Source organism: Anguilla anguilla, chromosome 11, assembly GCF_013347855.1.
Source record: "Anguilla anguilla isolate fAngAng1 chromosome 11, fAngAng1.pri, whole genome shotgun sequence".
Classification (NCBI taxonomy): Eukaryota; Metazoa; Chordata; class Actinopteri; order Anguilliformes; family Anguillidae; genus Anguilla; species Anguilla anguilla.
The window spans coordinates 44,476,273-44,495,826 of record NC_049211.1 but is presented as its reverse complement, the minus strand read 5'-3'; the positions used below and the strand labels follow the sequence as shown (position 1 = coordinate 44,495,826).

Here is a 19,554-nt window from a genome sequence, read left to right as displayed (position 1 = left end):
CTTCATCTTCTCATTCTTATTTTTCCTGCCGCCTATCCCACTAATAACATGTCTCCCCATTGGACATTTTACAGACACCCGCCAAATCTTCACCTACACGACCCTATGAAAAACTCGCATACACACGCAAAATACCCATACCTTTTTACTCTGAAACATTTTGAGTACAAACAGCTAGCCCGCCTGTGGCCTAGTGGGTAAGGTTACAGGTTTGGGAACACAGGGTTGGAAGTTCAAGCCCAGCTAGGAATGTGTTTCTTTAACCTGCTTTTACCCTCACTAATAATTGTCTACTACTTCTCAATTATTGCTTTTGCACCATATCTACCAGCCGTTCCCCAAACTGTATTATGACGTACCATCTGCACGTTCAATTGTTAACCGGCTACAATATTGCAAAGCCATATGGATTCAACGGGAGCTCTTCTGTGCTAACTCGCCTGTGTTCTTCTTTAAAACCACGGACAGGTTTGCTAATGATATTTCACGCATTGCATATCTATGTCATGGTGCTGCCCTAACAAAGTGACAGACTGGTAAACCTCCGGTTGAACGATTGAATCCCGCCTCGTTCTCAGGCAGATAATTTCCTCTTTTACACTAACGTTCTCTTACGCTTATATTTTCTTTACCAAAACTCACTCATGGCCACCCATATGCATTTCATGATGGCAAATGTAATACTTTTATCAAAAGGTTACACCAGTTCACAGCTGTGCCATTTCTACTAACTACATTTCTTCACTTGGCTACTGTACAAAACCTTCTTATCAGCAAACGCCACATTTCTACATCATGTTACCTCGCCCTGTTCTCTATCCAGCCACATACAAACAATTACTATGTATGTACGTTCTGCAACTACCCATTAAAATATTACATTTAAAAACATGATTCAGTACTAGTACTGAACATGAAAAAAACATAGCAGTGCAATAGATTTCACGTGTTACTTAACCCCCCACTTTAACAGCTGGCACTTTATAGCGACTGTTATATATACCGTTCGATAAGGAATATAAGCTCGCTCATGGTCACTCCATTTACTTCGCACTATACTCCGTGATCATGTCAACTTTCACCTACATGCCCATTCTGCTAAAAACATATTGTTTCAACTCCGAAATTTAATAATTTCACCCTAATTTCTCTCACACTGTTGTTATTTTCTCATATGCAAAACCTGCTGGGACATATGCGTCTGCTCCTATTCTCCACTATCATGTTTTCCGGTTCTAGTTTAGCAAAACAGCGAAGAGGATTCCTACCTGCAGATAAGCCTATCAAAATGCCTTATAAACCTTACAAACACTAAAAGTGCATCTCCACGAAATAACAGACAACGGAGCAGGACAGAAGGCTACACAAGTTGCGACCTAGAGAGTTATAATTCTACGGGCTTGCTGATTCTTTTGTCAGTTGGATGGACGTGAGTACATACACTGGCCATATTTCACATGCATCTCTGATACGTTTTACACTTATACGCCACCGCACCCTTTGTCACAGCCACTGTTTTACATAGATAGCAAACCGAAACTGCTAAACAGTACACGCTCATCAGACTGTACAAATTCACACAAGGATAGCCATAATCCACAAACGTTTCTTACAGGGTCACTTCGCATTTCTCACTCTCATAATAAAACTCTTTGCAAAAAGAAATGATATCTCATAAAAAACACGTTTACAACAAAAATGCCAAGTTACTCAAAAGTATTGACATCAAAATGACGCCAAGTTATGGAATGGAATGGAATGTGATGGTGAAGGGCTACTGGATCTCAAGGAGCTTGACAGTGATGAACTGCCTTCTGGGGACTGGAGTAGGGGGGTAGCACAACTTATGGCATCTGGCAATGAAAACAAAAATCTATCATTATGAATATTGACTAAAATTATGCCATAATTAATTAGATAAAACAATAAGCTTTTTAATACACTCTTTAATTTGGTAGTGAAGTAGTAAATATACAGTACCTGCTCATTTCCATGCATTTAAAAGTTTTCTGCACTGAATTGGTCGAATAACCTCTGCAATTTCCTGTTCTCTTATGTACTGCAAGTCATCTTTGCTTTCCACTCCCTGGTGTAAGATCGTTTCTTCTGGCACACTTGGCAGGACAGAAATGACTGCGTCCTTGATGCTCTCACTTATATCAGACATTCTGAAGGAAAGGAGTGGCGAAGGGCTATTAGAGACAGACCAAACATGTTGTACACAGGCAAAGGGTAATAGTCAAGCAGGCTTGCATGTTCGAGGCAGAAATAATTTGAAATGGGGTTCTCTGAGCCCATCTTTAGGCAGTAAATCCCCTGATCAAAAAGGAAATCAGACTGGCATTTCTCTGTGACAAAGTAAACACAACTGTTGCAAACAAGAATCAGTTCTATCTTGCCAAAGACTAGTCCCTCATCATTCTTCTCAAAGACAACACACGTGGCTTTTTTTGTAGCTTGTGCCTTTAACGGTGACATTGTGTACAGCCACAGAGCTACGTAGCTGGAGGCCTAAATAATCAACAGATCACAAATTCTTGAAGTTGTGTAATTTGCGAGCACACTGTTTAAAAAGTGTGTTTACTCTCAAACCTAAGGGTCCAAGAGCGAATAAGAGGCCCAAAGCAAAGTATCAGTTCAGGATAGTCACGTATATGATGACTGTAACCCACCTAAAGGGTCACTTAGCAGTAGGTAAATATTTTCAGGTTAAAGCTAGGTTCGTAAGGAGAGGTTATGAATGAAGAGATGGACACAATGAACAACCGGAGCCAGAAAGTAAGTGCAAAATGGTTAGAACTGTATTAAAGAAAACGTAATGACAATATGTAAAGCTTATCACATTCAAACACATTCATTTGTCTTCATATCAATGTCCTGAGTGTTGTAACTGTATTCACTGTCCATTCAGTTCTGAATGTCTTCTGTTCAGTCTGGTTCAGTTCAATTGGTCAAGTTCAATTTAGTTAGTTTCAAGTCAGTATTGTTGGTTGGGTGTACCCTTTTTACAAAAAATAAAGTATCAAATAAAATTGTGTAATTTCTCAATCACAATCCTACCACACCAGAGTGGGGTTGGGAGAAACAAGGGGTATCAGGGGGTTCTTCCTCAATGGATGAAGATGAATCAAGTTGATCAAGCTGGTCGGCTCGCCATCTCCCTCGTCAGGGAGAGAATCCTAGGTTCACAGGTTTCTTCTCAGGTATCCAAAAAACCCAGCCTGTATGACAACAGGCTATTATAACAACTGAATACTTTTCTCAATCTTAGTTTTTTTCTTTAAGGCATCATTGTAACCTCAAAAGTGTAAAAGTGTTACTAATAAACCAAATAGTACACTTTATAAATGTTCAACTGTACAGTTTCATTTTATCAAATATTCTATCACTCTTTAACCATTAATCATGAATTATGAGCAAGGTATTTTCCATGTAACTATAGCAAATAATTTTTTAAACAATGAACTCAATATAAATACATGGCAATAAACCTTTAACTGAAGTGTGCAAACTGAAAAATATTAAACGCCACGTGTGGCTAATGCTATTTTCAAGGAAACACAGAGTCAATAGCACACGTGTTGCTGCTACAGTTACGATACTTTAGCAAATTTAACATTTAACTTACCAAGATCCCAAGGAAAGAGATTGAAGTGTGCGATCTGGAAAATATTTGGTCCGTGGGTCATTTACGGAGCTACTCTTTAGGTTTACTCCTTAAATTAACGATTATGATTTTTTACTTCTAATCGTCTTTTTCTTTCTCCCGTTCTCCCCTCTTGCTGTGCGACAAACAGTCTCAACCAAGTCCCTGGGAGTGGGCGGGGCTAACTATTTTCCAGAATGATCTTAAGACATTACTGCCTGTTACAGCCAATAAAACTAATTAGGAACGCAAAACAAGTCCTCCTAACAGTTAGGTAGGGAGCCTCCCTTTTCTTAAAGCTACAGGACTCTTTTAAAACGTTGCTATTTTTCTAACGGGTTACATGATGTTTCGGCTTAAGTGGGTGATTAGGAAAACAATACTGTCGACTCGGCAAATACTCCTCAATAAGGACTTTCAAGTAGGCCATCTGACTAGTTGCAATGGCAGGAGCACAAACAATTTCAACTTTTTGCCTTAGCAGCAACACAAATTGCCAAACTTCATTTTCAACTGGATTTTAAATTTTGTCCCCAATCAAGAGAGGCAGAAGTCTAAGGAAACACCAATTCTGGACAGCATGTCCACACAATTTCTCACTTCCTGGATTCATTTCGCATGGCTTATTGCTGGCGTCATCGCCGAGGTACCTGAAGTGATTAAGCTGTCCATTCAGTTCTCTATACGTGAAGAATGTCTGATTTGTGACAAAATGACTTGGGTATAGAGCGAAGTCATATGCGACGATACCCTCAAATAAGTCATGGCCCAGACAAGGAGGCAGACCAAGTTGGCACACATGGAAGTGGGTTAATTTGATAAATTTGGAATCAAATCAAATTTAATTCCCAGTGACAGTTTTGATGTACTTACGTTATGCTGCATGCTATGCTGCACGCTGTCTTTGTATGATGCAATTGTTTTCTTTTCACCTGTTGTGAAGGGAGATGACAAAAATTGAGCATGGCCAACAGTACATAATAGAGCCCGACCGATGCCAGATTTTTGGGTCCGGTGCCAATCCCGATTTTGGTGAGTCCTAGCCCACCGATTACCGATGTTTTGACCGATATTTTGTCAAAAAGTGCAACATTTTCAAATCAATTTGAAAAACTTATATTTTATTAAAGTTTCTATATTTAAGAACATTTAACTTATAAGCAAACAAAAAAAAATTAAAATAAACACACAAAACTTTTTAGATAAAAAAAGTAAAAGATGATATTAAATTAAATATACATATTAACACTATATTTAAGTGTGTGAAATCAAAATAACTCCACACCTTGCTTTTACTCCTTTCTTTTCCAACATCTATAAAAAAATTAATGTAAAAAATCCCTTTTCCAGTTTCAAACATGTATTTTTATGATTATTATTATTATTATTGTTGTTATTATTAATTTGTTATTATTATTTCTTAGTATCTATTCTCAGTACATTAATTATATTTTCTTATTTTATTCCTACTAAGACTATCAAACGAGCTTCCCTGTCCATAAGAATTAGACGGTGAAAATAACTACAATGCGCTCTGACGCGTGACTAGATGACACACTCGCTCGCAATAACGCATTAGCTTAATAATGACACAGCCTCGTTATTTCTTATTATATTTTCTCAGTAAGTTAAATTAATTATATTTTCTTATTGTATTTTCTTATATGTATGAGCTTTCGTGCAGGTTACCCGCGCTAACTATTGGTTGATTCAGTTCTCCAACAGCAATCCTTCTCTCATGTTATCACGACAAAGCTAGATAACATGGCTTAAAATGATTCATGTTCGAAGTGTTTTATCTGCTTTTTTACTGTCTGGTTAGCTTGCTACGATGACGCGGATATATCGGTCGGGCTCTAGTACATAATCTGCAGAAATGGGTGCCTTTACTGAAGTTTTCACTAAAGCCACTCTGTGATCCCATATCATTCTTTGCAAGATAAGGTGGGACTGGTTCAATGTATCTAAACTGATTTTTAAAAACCGTTTTTTGTCTTTGATCAGTTTTCAAGGTACCAGTGTTGCATGCCCGAAACAAATCCTCGGATTTAAGAACCTTTCTCTCTCACGGTCAGAGATATCCAATGATACCAGCTTTTCGTCCAACTTATGAAGTAAATGAGACTGACTGATATCATGCACTGCTTGAAAATCCTCAATAATAGACTGTATGACTGATGCTGGCAGTAAAAGTTTTGCCTGCAACTTTAAATAAAAGAAAGCCAAATTGTTCAAAAAAAGGGATTCATCTGCTCTCTCTGGCAGCACCGCTGCTTGGTCTCCCTCGTTATCATCACTTACGTTACGTCGTCAGTCAAATCCCCCTCCAACACTGAAACATCCTCAACTTGTTCATTGGTTGCCGTTAGTCTCGTCTCTGTTCCTACTGTTACATGGCCCAGAAGACTGGATACTGTACAAGACTTGTGTACGGTGGGGCGACATAGCTCAGGAGGTAAGACCGATTGTCTGGCAGTCGGAGGGTTGCCGGTTCAAACCCCGCCCTGGGCGTGTCGAAGTGTCCTTGAGCAAGACACCTAATCCCTAACCCCTAACTGCTCTGGCGAATGAGAGGCATCAATTGTAAAGCGCTTTGGATAAAAGCGCTATATAAATGCAGTCCATTTACCATTTACTGTGGACAAATTAGAAATAAAGGAAGAGACGACTGAAAACGTTCTCCCACACTGACGAAATGGACAAGAAACGGCTCTGCCCTCTCCGATATGAGATTTCAAATGAGAGTTTAAACTGGATAAATCATTGCATCTAACATTGCAAAATTCTACATGACAAGATACACACTCGATTGCAGTTACCTGTGCTCTCCTCTTATCTTTATGCTCTCGATATACATGACATTCCAACTGCGTCATGTTTCTGAACGAACGGGAGCAATCAAAAAAGGCGCATTTAAACAACGCGGTTGGAAGACTCGCATGTACTTTCATATGCCTAACAAACGCATACTTCGTTAAGCATTGGTGACCACAATACTGACATGTAAACATGCTTTCATACTAAGCTATCGCTGGAGAATGATTGGCCGTTATGATACTAACTAGTTTGATGAATTCGAAACGCACGTAGCCTACCTGCACAATCCGGCGACACTCTAGCCAGCTGCAACAAAAAATACTCAAAGTACAAGGTTGCCTTGGAAAAGAACAAGAAAATTTATGTGAAATACAGATCAACGTATTCTGTTGGAAATCAAAAACGAACAAATTGTGATATAATTACTTTTAAATTCGCGTAGCCAATTAGGTGTGACACTCGAAACTTGGCATTGCTTTGTTAGCAAATTCTCTGTCGCCACTACTAACCAACGGCTTCCCAATATCCATAGCAATTTCCAGTTAATTACTGAAAATTCAAACGGTGTTATGCAGTTAAGAGCAAAACGCCCACAATGCTGTTCTGTCTTAAGCAATGTGCCGTATATCAATAAAACAGCAGATTACTGTAGGAATTTCCCTGTAATTTCACATCAATTTCATGCCGTGTACCAACAATGACAATGAGTTTGCTTTTATATTTATTGATTTTTACAGATTTAATCAGCTGGACGTGAAATGTTCTTCTGCGGGCGTTTGGGCATATTATCTTACCGTTGTCAAGCAAAACTCTGCTTCGTAGTTCTAATTGGACCGTCCTTAAGCAGACACTCTGGTTTGTAGTTCTAGTCGCACCGTTGTTAAGCAAACATCTCTGGTCGTAAGTTCTATGAAAACAATGATTTTATCAAGAAAAAATAGTTCCTTCCCGTTTCATACCATGCAATTTGTTGTGTTCAATAATAGATGTTACAGTTTGAGTGTATTCTGACCACTAGGAGGCACTTTCCCGAGAGTAGTTGGAAGACTACCCTAGTAAGGATGTGACGTGGGGGGAAAGTGTGTTTACGAGGAGGGATTGGGTTAAGATGCATACAGTCCTGCTCTTGAGTAGCCTAAAGCTAATTCTGATGCTCCCTGCTTGCCACAAAAGCCTCCTGATTCTGCAACACAACAACATAATTTAATAAAAACACCATATGTAAACCATATGACAGTCAAATTCATCTGCCTAGCACTGTCACGCTTTTAAAACGGTGTGTTCGCGCAGGGTAGACATAGCGTCTTTCTAAAACGGATTTTGAATGCAGCTAGCTTAATGAATAATAAGGCCTTTTAAATGCCTGGGGAAAATAAAAGGGGCGATTGGGCTCCACAGTGAACGAAGAAGCACTTGCATTCGGTAGCAGGTGTGTGCGTCATCCGTTTTAAAAACAGTTGATTAGGCTATTAGCGATCTCAAATATCCAAGTTCCCGAGACAGAAATCATTAACCAGTCCTTCTAAAATGAACTTGGTGCAATTGGAGACATTTAACAAGTGGTACACGTCCTCCAGATAGATCGCGTGGGCACCGGAATGCGCTGCCTCAGTTCGTTAGGCGAATAGCGATCTCATAAGTCTGAATTCCCGACACAGAAATAATTAACCAGTTCTTCTATAACGAACGCTGTGGCATTGGATACAATTTTTAACAAAATAATTGATCAAATACTAACCTTTAATTCTACATTTTTCTACTTAAAAAAATCCACATCATAAGTAGTTCTAACATGTTTACAAACTCATGAATAAAGTTACAATTATTGAGACCCTACTAGATAGATACAGCTTTCTATCCACAGGACAGTTAATTGCCTTATATGCTACATAGTGCAGTCATAGTACTGGAAACGGCTATTTAAAGTTTCCTCAGCATCACAAATATAGTTATAGTTATAGTGTTATATACCATGTTATAGTGTCGATGCGGTTCGTATTATTTGCCAGAGGTAGGCAACGTTTTTTCTGGTTGTTTTGTGAAATGAATGGAATTTGTGAAAGATTTGGGACAGGACAAACTAGAAAATGACTCTACCTTGTTCATGAAGGTACACTATAGGCACTATAGGCAAGGAAACTATACAGCTTAAGATGTTACCAAAGTGAAATACCCCTTTTAAGCTCCACAGTTTCCCTACCTAAAGTATGTCTTTAGGAATGAACGATGCCCATTGACACAAGACTTGATTACAAGCTATATATCATAGCACATTGGTTCTCATGTTGAAAAAGAGAGTTTGGCTTAATTAAAATATACTTTCAATCGCAAAAACATCCTGTCTTTTCCTTGCCCTAGAGGCAAAATGTATGCTTGTCAAACTCCTGAACCAGTGAAATGTTGCTAAATTGGTCCACTAATGGTATAGGAGAGTGATAATATTACTGACATTGTAAACAACCAGGAAGTGGTAGCAACTGTTACCTGGCTACACATGAAGTATGACAACGCAATAAGCAACACAATTACTATATATTACAACCGTCATGATCACACTCTAACTCAGGACACTGATCTAGCTCATTTATGTGAAGCTACCCAACTGGCTGCTATGTTTCATTCGCCGCTGCTATCCCCTGGACCTCTCGCACGTGCTATCCATCCACTATACCGCGTGCTAACCACTGGATTACGGAGTTTCAGTCCCTCTCACAGGGTTTCGTTTGCGCGCTAGCTAGCTGGATGTCACTAGTGCAAAAATAGTTTGTTTCCTCTCGCATTTTGTCTACCATCTTTTGTGCACAAAGGCGCCTCATATTTTTCTAGTGCGTATGGACCATATTACAGGTTGATAGGCCCATCAGTGGTCTACACTAGGTGTATGCTACTTGAGAATGATGAACATATGCTTGCCCGATTAGCAATTCAATTTAACTTTTAATTGGGCCCAAAATTCAGAACAAATGAGAGCAAATCTTTATGCGTAATCGCACAAATCAAACAGTGAATGTTATGCGCATCACACGTGAAGTTGAATTTATCCAGTAAAATAATAAAAATAAATAAAATGGCATTGATGGGAGACAGTTTTTGTCTCAGTGTTAAATACTTTTCAATAGGGTATTGGGACCTATTGAAAGTTTTATTGATGTTTTGTTAATCTTGTAAAAATAAAAATAATAATAATTTGAAAAGTTTCATTGAATTTAAGATACACTGTTAAAATGACAGATAAGGTGTAGATTTCAAACTAACTTTCAGCCAAGACTGGAAGTAGATGGACGTCTTTTCGTAGTCGTTTTTTCAACTAGATTTTGCTGGGTGGGTAAAATATATGAATATGAGATAACCCTAGAAAGGATTAAACAGTTTATGATGTGGTTTAGGTGTAATAACCAATCAAGCGGTCAGAGGCTCATTTGTGATTGCTCTTTCTTGTCCTGTACGCATGTATTGCAATTGATTGATTGATTAATTCATTCATTCATGTGTTGACGAAGGAAAACATGGCTTTGTTCGCTAGCTACAAGTCCACTGAGCGTTCCGCGTCGGAGCGTAAAGTTGAGGCATGTTTGTCAGATGTGTTTAATACTTTGTGGATTTTTGCTTTATCCCCATTTTGTGACCACTCTGGGTGCTGGATAAACGCGAAATAATAACCAGTTTCCTACAGATTTTTAAAAAATCACTCACATTGATTGTCGTAGTGAAAAGACTGCAGCGTGGATTATATCTGAATAGGTTACACACCGGCAGGCAACCAGTTTAGCTCTCTCTCTCTCTCTCTCTCTCTCTCTCTCTCTCTAATTCAAATACATACGTACATATTGCAAAAGCATCATAAATCAATTCAAACTACATATGTACAGTGAAATAGTAATAACAGTGAACATTCTATTAAAAAAACAGAACAATAACAATATTAATGCTCAATCAACGAAAGCATTTAAAGAAAAATAAATAAATTATTAATTATAATTATGTAGGATGGTCACTCAGTGACCCTCAGGTTATGGCAAGCTGAGACATATTGAGCCGCAATTGGGGCTGTTGGTCCTTGTCCTAATAGGACTCCACATTTTTCATTCTTTGATAGAGAAAGTTTTTTTAATCATTTTTGAAAATTTGTGGTAATATATTTTTCTTATATTTATATATTTTGTACAGTTTAGGAGGAAGTGCATCTCTGTCTTCACCTCTCCTGTCTTCCAGTGACCACATATTCGTTTTTCTTTTGGTAACCATGAGTTTTTGTGTCTGCATTTTTCAATTGCAAGGGAGTGGTCACTGAGTCTGTACTTGGTCAGGATCTGTCTCTGCTTTGTATCTCTGACAGAGAAGAGATATACTCTGCTGGAGTATGGTCTTTTTTTAGGGTTTGATAGCAATTTAGTCAACTTTGTGTTTAGGTTTCTTTATCCCAATGTTCCAAATACAACTTTTTAGTTTGTTCTATAATTTGGGTTATATTGATTTGCGGCTGGTAAGCAGTGCTGGTCTGAGCGTGGTGTAAGTTAGTTTGGGTTACAGAATTAGTAAGCTTCAGTACCAGCTGACTGAGGGGACTCTTTTCTGGGTTCAGTACTTGGGATTGTAGCGTTGCATTTGTAAGGCCCACGGAAACAGGCATAGAGTGGAATTTCCTCTCTGACTGTCGTAAAGCAATTCGCCAGGTGCAGAGTCTGATATTGTTGGGACAGAGTGACCCGTAAGACCTTGGCATCTGGTTTTGCGACAGTTAACAGGTGACACCTCTTTTCTATGGGAAAGCAATTCTAAAATTATCCCAACATCCTGGAGGTTTCAGATGGCAAGTCATAAAATCACATGGTGAAAATGGGGCAAATTGCTCAGGACAGTTGAGGGACAGCCACAGTGCCCTCACCTGATGTCACTGGGTAACTTGTCTCCCAACCTTCATAAGGAGAGAAATTTACTCACGCACACTTTTGGTTAGGAAATAAATCCAGATTTGGGTCGAATACATTGATACACTACACTATGCAATCTTGAAACACTGTGGAAAGACATTGAGAGTTGACAGTTGGTTCATGTAAAAGATTGTACAGTTATTTCATGTTTTTCAGAGTTTTCATGACAATCACGAGAACAAATATTCATATTTGGTATGGTTTTTATGGTCTCTGTGCGAGTGATGCTCTGGTTTAGGTTTTAAAACCAGCAAACCTAGAGAAAATCTATTTTAATAAATTTGGAAGTAAACTGTATTTTTTTGGACACTCCTCCTGGTAAATCCTGTAAAGTCTGATCCTGTCTGAACCAAATTCCAATCTTCCCCCCTCCAAGTAAATTTATGGTTTTATGAGCCTTTTGTGGCGACATCCACCTGCCTGCGCTGGGTTCTTATAGGAGAGGAACAGGGCCCTCTGGGAGTCTGCAATCAGACTTCCCACACAAGACTCTTTCTGTGTGTAGACTGCTGTCAGGGGAGTCTGCAATCAGACTTCCCACACAAGACTCTTTCTGTGTGTAGACTGCTGTCAGGTATGCTCATCTTTATCTTTGATTGTTAGACTATTTTCTAAATTCTGTAACTACAAATTGACTATTTTAAGTGTATAACCTACCTGACATTAAAACTGTTAATGACTTGATTTGTGTGGTCTTGGTCAATGTTTCGTTCTTGTAACAGCCCTCTAAGTCGGTTTCCCCCAATTATGACTAGGGAACTGCCCGTTGGACTTGTTTGATCACCAAGTTTTCAGTTAAGGCGGGACCGTCAGCAGAACCAAGTTGATCCTGGGATGACCAATATTGGCCCTTTCGGAGTCCCTGAACCCTAATTAGGTTATACTCCCCATGAGGGAAATCTCACAACCGCTGTGTCGTCTGCAAACAGCTAGTTAAATTGTCGTTACGGGCGTATCCGCGGTGCGTACCGGGTGAAACTGCGTTGACCCTCGGTGTAGAACTTCAGACGAACTGAGTTCCATTCTAAATCAAGCCTAAATTCTAATTTGGAACATAACTTATTAATTAATATGGAGTCAGATTATCACGAGGGTAAAACCTATTAACTGTTACGCTTTCTTGCTGTGGTCATGGATATATTTGATGTGTTGTTCCACGCATTTGTGAATATTCTGATGCTCCCATTGGGATATTGACAGTCCGGCGACAGATCGGATATATCTCTGATGACAGCATAGCCCTGTTTGCGAACGGAGAGTAACCTGAATGCTACTGATCCGTTTCGGGCCAGGTTTAAGCGGGATATGAAGCAGCGCCTTCATATCTAACCCGTGGCAACGGAACCAGTGCATTCTTAATTATAATTGTGCCCTGTTCTTACGAACAGAGGAAAAATAACTAACATCTCCGGTTTTGAATCACACCAGCCAAGGGAGAACACGCGGTGCCTTCCCCTCCAGCTACAAACCCTCATTGGTCTAGCTGTGAGGTGTTTACAAGTGGTGACCCCGACGTGATAGGAAGTATCTGGAGTGTTCCCTGAAGTTTCTGCTGGTGTTTTTCATCCCGGCGTGATACCCTTCACCGTGGGTATCTCGCATTTTCTTCTCTGGTTTCCCGATCCTTGGTGTGGTGAGTGACACAATTCTCTTGTATATTAGCCTGTGCTAGGGAGAGTTTTTAGTCACTGCATAGGGGATCGACATATCCCAGACAGGCCTGGGACCGTAGAAACCAGGCATTTTTCATATTACTACCCTTTGGGGAATTCATGAACAGGGAAAGAGAGAAGCTTAGGCTGGCATGTTTTTATGAAATGTGTTGTGCTAATACGGCAGAATGCGTTCTAGAACAAACTAGCCTATAGCAGTAGATGGTTGCCTATGTGTACGGAAATGTAAACGTTTGTAGAAAGAAAGGGAGTTTTGATGCAAGGCGCTTACTACTGTTTCTGCGCAGAGGCTCAGAAAGCTTTGCTCAAATACTGTAGGAAATGAGGCACTGGTGAAAAGCCAGTGAATTTAGATTGTGAACAGTGAGAAAGTTTATAGCTGCCAGTAAGCGTGTGCAATCGCAGAATACACATGCGAAGAAGTTTGAACTTTGCTAGGGGGCTAACCCAGGAAAAGTGGTAAGCTTCTTATTATAATTAAATTAAATAATATTGAAATACTGCTGAATGCTGAATCAGGTGCATAACCTCGGCTTCGAAGTTCCAGCCCTGAAAGCAGAGTCTGTGCTGATCCTTAAACCCAGGTATGGCCCTGTGGCAGTACACGCATCTCAAGACCTCTGACAGTGCAGACTGCAGCTGCACCAAGTTTTGAAACTGTTCGTATCTGTCCGGAGAAAACCATACTTTAAGTCTCAGAGATCGAGGCCGGTACCAGTGTAGTCACTGAACCTCTGAGTACCGTGCCCGATGTAATGTCACAGGACCGCTGAGTGCCACGGCAAATGCAAGTCTCCATCCCTCTGAAAGTGTAGCCGCAGGCTACAACAAGGGTGGCGACCGTCTGGAATTTGCCACATGTGGGACTCATGTCTAAAGACCTCTGAGACTGGTGAAAAGGTATCAGGACACAGAACTTCTGCATTTCTGAGGTGCTGGAACCAAGGTCCTTGTCCTGTGTTATCTGTCTCAGTAAACAGTGGTGTACTATTAATTAAATAAATAGGTGAAGATTTATGAAACAGTTGAGATAAGCCAGTGTAGAAGGTAAAGTTCCAACATGGCCTATAACCAACAAAAAATAGACTTTGGCCTATTATAAATAAAATAACCATTAGCCTAGAGCTAAATTAAATTATATAGGCATAGGTGTACCACCATTCACCTTTCTTTAGAAAGCTCGCTTTCAAAAAAGTGTAGTGAATTCTGGTGTACCCTATTGTTTTCATCTGGGTTTTTATTCTGTGTGTCTTAGCGGCACAAGGAGGAAATCAGAGGATTTAAACTAATAATATTAACTAATAATATATTAATTATTAACGCATGCCTGTGCACGCCATTTAAAAACTGTTAGAATTCACTAACCGACTTATTTGGGTGCCAATTAAATTAGCTAAGGCATGTTAGATATTAGAGATCTAATGGTATTTTTGTGTGAATTTCACCATAGCACAACATATACATATTAGAATCTTTGTCAAACCATTGATAAGCCAGTCAATGCCATAAATGAATATAATGTCATCAAACTTTAACTCAACTAATAAGGGTCAGTATCATCTGTGCCTGCAATTAAAATTATTTAAGGAAGAAGTCTTCCAAACTACATATCTCAAATAAATAAATAAATAAATAAGGAGAAGAAGCACTTACTCCTAGGTTTACATCAAGTTTGTCTTTTAGCATTAAAATGTTGAAAGAGGGGTCATCTTTTGGCAAGGACTGGCTTACTGGTCTCTCTTTTATTCTAGTTTTTCACAGTTTCCTCTCCTTAGATTCCCTCCTTCTTTTTCATTTACTGTTCCTCCTCCTCCTTTCTCCCTTCTCCCCATCTGTCTGTCTTGTTCTGTTTCCCCCCCTTCTCTGTCAGTTGTTGAATATTTAAGGAGCAATAAACCTACACTCCCAAGAGAGTGTCTGATTTTCTTTTTGTTTTTTCATCTTTTTATTTTTTGTCAGTTATGGTTTAACCCCCAAATTATGCAGACAGTAACCCTACATAGATTTTCTCTTCTTTGCACAAATACGGGCAAGAAGTTAGCACCTCAAGCATCGGTGACAGACCCGTTGGGTGGAAATCTCTGAAGGGGTCATAAACATGTCAGCAGCTCATTTAGCCAACTCCTAACTTTAAACAGGCCCCCTGGTGTAGCACCAGAGCAAATTTTACAACACCCAATTTGTTACATTAGGGGATCCACCCATCCCATTAAGAACTTCACAGTCATCTAATCTAACAAGAGCACATAAACCAGCACACATCCAATCCTAAACAGCGCACATATAGGACACAATAGAAACACTATCCTATGTGATTCTATGAATTTCTTGGTGCAATAATGAATTTCTCTTATACCATTAACACATAGTATTAGACAACATTTCTTCAGTCTGCTTCAATTAAACTATTTTACAGTAATTACCACTCCAGTCATTTTCAACTTTTTAATAAATGTATGTATGTAGGCATTGTATGTTTCTGAACACTACTTGTATTATATGTCTTAATTTATGATTTTGGTGTTTTTCTTTATTTTTTGTTCTTTATTTTTATACTATCATTTTGAATAACCATCCACACAAAATGTATTGGGTTCTTTGTTTCTTTTCCTTTAATTCACCCAGAACAGGTGTACCCAAATTCCACTACCATACGCTCTATCGGCGTAGTAGTGAAGAATCAGATTCTAAAATTAGATCACCTTACCGGGTATATCACTATGAGGGGCACAGAGACCATATTCACCACTCGCATGTGTTGTCATGAAACCTCCAGCTATATCATCTGTACCTGTAACACCTTACAACCTTTTTCTCCCAATGATACCAAATTCATTAGTGTGCAGTCTTTGCATGGCCACGCTGACGCTATCCAGGTTTCCCACACACAATGGTGCGTCATCAGCGAGATGAACTCTTTCTCGTATGGAGATCTGACCTGTCCAGCAAACCACACTTTCTGCTTGGAAGTGACGGAAGATTTGGCCATGGGTCAGATCAACATTCTAGGCCGAGTTCCACTGGAGGTAGACGTCTCCCCGTGGTGGGAGTACACATTCTACGAACAAGGAACGCGGGCCCTGACTGACCTAATGAGTTTGGTAGAACAGATCATCCGTGACACCAATTACCACATCAACCAGGCTCAGGTGGAGGTGAATCTGGCCGAAAGAACAGCGGAGATCCTGGCCAGCTCCTCTACCCGGTCCGCCCAGGACGCGTACACCTGGTGGGATTGGGTGTTCCGAGGGTGCGTCATCGCTAGCGCAGTCATCTTTACCATCACCCTGGTTCAATGCTGTTATTTTCGACACCTGATACACTCTCTGCGCACCTCCACTCATGCTGCATTGGTTCTCAGCCCCCTCCAGTTGCCAGCGAGGCCGGGCTTGAGACCATAAACACCGGACCTGGACTGCTGTCAAAGTTGGGCATTTTCAGTGACCCCTGGGACAGCGTTCTGTTTGTCCCACGGGGCCAGAGAGGGGAATCTGTAAGGCCCACGGAAACAGGCATAGAGTGGAATTTCCTCTCTGACTGTCGTAAAGCAATTCGCCAGGTGCAGAGTCTGATATTGTTGGGACAGAGTGACCCGTAAGACCTTGGCATCTGGTTTTGCGACAGTTAACAGGTGACACCTCTTTTCTATGGGAAAGCAATTCTAAAATTATCCCAACATCCTGGAGGTTTCAGATGGCAAGTCATAAAATCACATGGTGAAAATGGGGCAAATTGCTCAGGACAGTTGAGGGACAGCCACAGTGCCCTCACCTGATGTCACTGGGTAACTTGTCTCCCAACCTTCATAAGGAGAGAAATTTACTCACGCACACTTTTGGTTAGGAAATAAATCCAGATTTGGGTCGAATACATTGATACACTACACTATGCAATCTTGAAACACTGTGGAAAGACATTGAGAGTTGACAGTTGGTTCATGTAAAAGATTGTACAGTTATTTCATGTTTTTCAGAGTTTTCATGACAATCACGAGAACAAATATTCATATTTGGTATGGTTTTTATGGTCTCTGTGCGAGTGATGCTCTGGTTTAGGTTTTAAAACCAGCAAACCTAGAGAAAATCTATTTTAATAAATTTGGAAGTAAACTGTATTTTTTTGGACACTCCTCCTAGGTAAATCCTGTAAGTCTGATCCTGTCTGAACCAAATTCCAATCTTCCCCTTCCAAGTAAATTTATGGTTTTATGAGCCTTTTGTGGCGACATCCACCTGCCTGCGCTGGGTTCTTATAGGAGAGGAACAGGGCCCTCTGGGAGTCTGCAATCAGACTTCCCACACAAGACTCTTTCTGTGTGTAGACTGCTGTCAGGGGAGTCTGCAATCAGACTTCCCACACAAGACTCTTTCTGTGTGTAGACTGCTGTCAGGTATGCTCATCTTTATCTTTGATTGTTAGACTATTTTCTAAATTCTGTAACTACAAATTGACTATTTTAAGTGTATAACCTACCTGACATTAAAACTGTTAATGACTTGATTTGTGTGGTCTTGGTCAATGTTTCGTTCTTGTAACAGCCCTCTAAGTCGGTTTCCCCCAATTATGACTAGGGAACTGCCCGTTGGACTTGTTTGATCACCAAGTTTTCAGTTAAGGCGGGACCGTCAGCAGAACCAAGTTGATCCTGGGATGACCAATATTGGCCCTTTCGGAGTCCCTGAACCCTAATTAGGTTATACTCCCCATGAGGGAAATCTCACAACCGCTGTGTCGTCTGCAAACAGCTAGTTAAATTGTCGTTACGGGCGTATCCGCGGTGCGTACCGGGTGAAACTGCGTTGACCCTCGGTGTAGAACTTCAGACGAACTGAGTTCCATTCTAAATCAAGCCTAAATTCTAATTTGGAACATAACTTATTAATTAATATGGAGTCAGATTATCACGAGGGTAAAACCTATTAACTGTTACGCTTTCTTGCTGTGGTCATGGATATATTTGATGTGTTGTTCCACACATTTGTGAATATTCTGATGCTCCCATTGGGATATTGACAGTCCGGCGACAGATCGGATATATCTCTGATGACAGCATAGCCCTGTTTGCGAACGGAGAGTAACCTGAATGCTACTGATCCGTTTCGGGCCAGGTTTAAGCGGTATATGAAGCAGCGCCTTCATATCTAACCCGTGGCAACGGAACCAGTGCATTCTTAATTATAATTGTGCCCTGTTCTTACGAACAGAGGAAAAATAACTAACATCTCCGGTTTTGAATCACACCAGCCAAGGGAGAACACGCGGTGCCTTCCCCTCCAGCTACAAACCCTCATTGGTCTAGCTGTGAGGTGTTTACACATTGGATTGTAGCGTGTCACTGGGACTTGATTGAAGGTGTATCCAAAATTTTAGAGCTCTTTTTTGTATATTTATTACAAATGGGAATCAGCCTAATTCTGCCCAACATGCGTTATTAGGTGTTTTCCTTTGTATTTGTAAAATATTTTTGCAGAATTCAGTATGTAGGGTTTCAACTGGATTCTTGTCCCATGCAGTGTAGTCTACGTGGTCACTTCTGGCACTACAATCTTTTCTTCACTCTAGTGTGTTTCTTTTGCACCTCTGCACCTTGAACTAATGCACTTGTTGTACGTCGCTCTGGATAAGAGCATCTGCTAAATGCCAGCAATGTAATGTAGTCTTGCTGACTGAGTGGACCCCAGACCTCACTTCCATAAAGCACAATAGGCTGAATTACACTGTCAAATAATTTGGACTAGATTCTAATTGGGATATTTAGTTTGAAAAGTTGTCTCTATATTGCATATATTGCTCTTCAAGCTTTTTCTTTTAATGCATTTACTGCCATGCGGAAACTTTCTGATGCAGTGATAGTCAGACCAAGGTAAGTATAATTCAGAGTGTTCTCTAGGGTGGCGTTACCTAGAGTTAATTGGTATCTGTTTTCCTGACATCTGGGCTTCTTTTGAAAAATCATGATTTTTGTCTTTTTAAAATTTACTGCCTGGGCCCAGTTCTGGCAGTATTGCTGAAGAAGATCCAGATGTTGCTGTAACCCCTTTTCTGTAAGTGACAGCAGGACCAGATCATCTTTATAGAGCAAACATTTGATCTCTTTGTCATAAAGCTTGAGACCAGGAGCTGCAGTTCCAACAACACCACTAATTCATTAATGTATATACTGAACAATGCTGGACTGAGGTTACAGCCCTGTCTCACCCCATGTTCTTGTGTGAAGAACTCTGTCCTTTTATTGCCAATTCGTACCGCACACTTGTATTCAGTGTACATAGATTTAATGTCATAAACTTTACCCCCTGCACCACTTTGAATATTTTTATAGAATAGACCATGATGCCAAACAGAATCAAAGGCTTTTTTGAAGTCAATGAAACATGCAAAGATTTTTCCAGTTTTTGTTTGGTGGACATATTTATTTATTAGTGTGTGTAGGGTGTAAATATGGTCAGCTGTACGGTGGTTTTGGTAGAAAGCCAATCTGATTCCT

The 19,554-nt window shown here is 40.0% G+C and overlaps 1 protein-coding gene across 1 annotated transcript; it reads left to right on the top strand.

Annotated features, from left to right (window-relative positions):
* Nucleotides 1-15,634: 15,634 nt before the first annotated feature.
* On the top strand, nucleotides 15,635-16,697 carry LOC118208068 (the record flags this gene model as incomplete). Its single annotated transcript, XM_035382336.1, has 1 exon — nucleotides 15,635-16,697. A coding segment is annotated over one exon (834 nt), but the record flags the coding sequence as incomplete, so codon positions are not given.
* Between the last annotated feature and the right edge of the window lie 2,857 nt (nucleotides 16,698-19,554).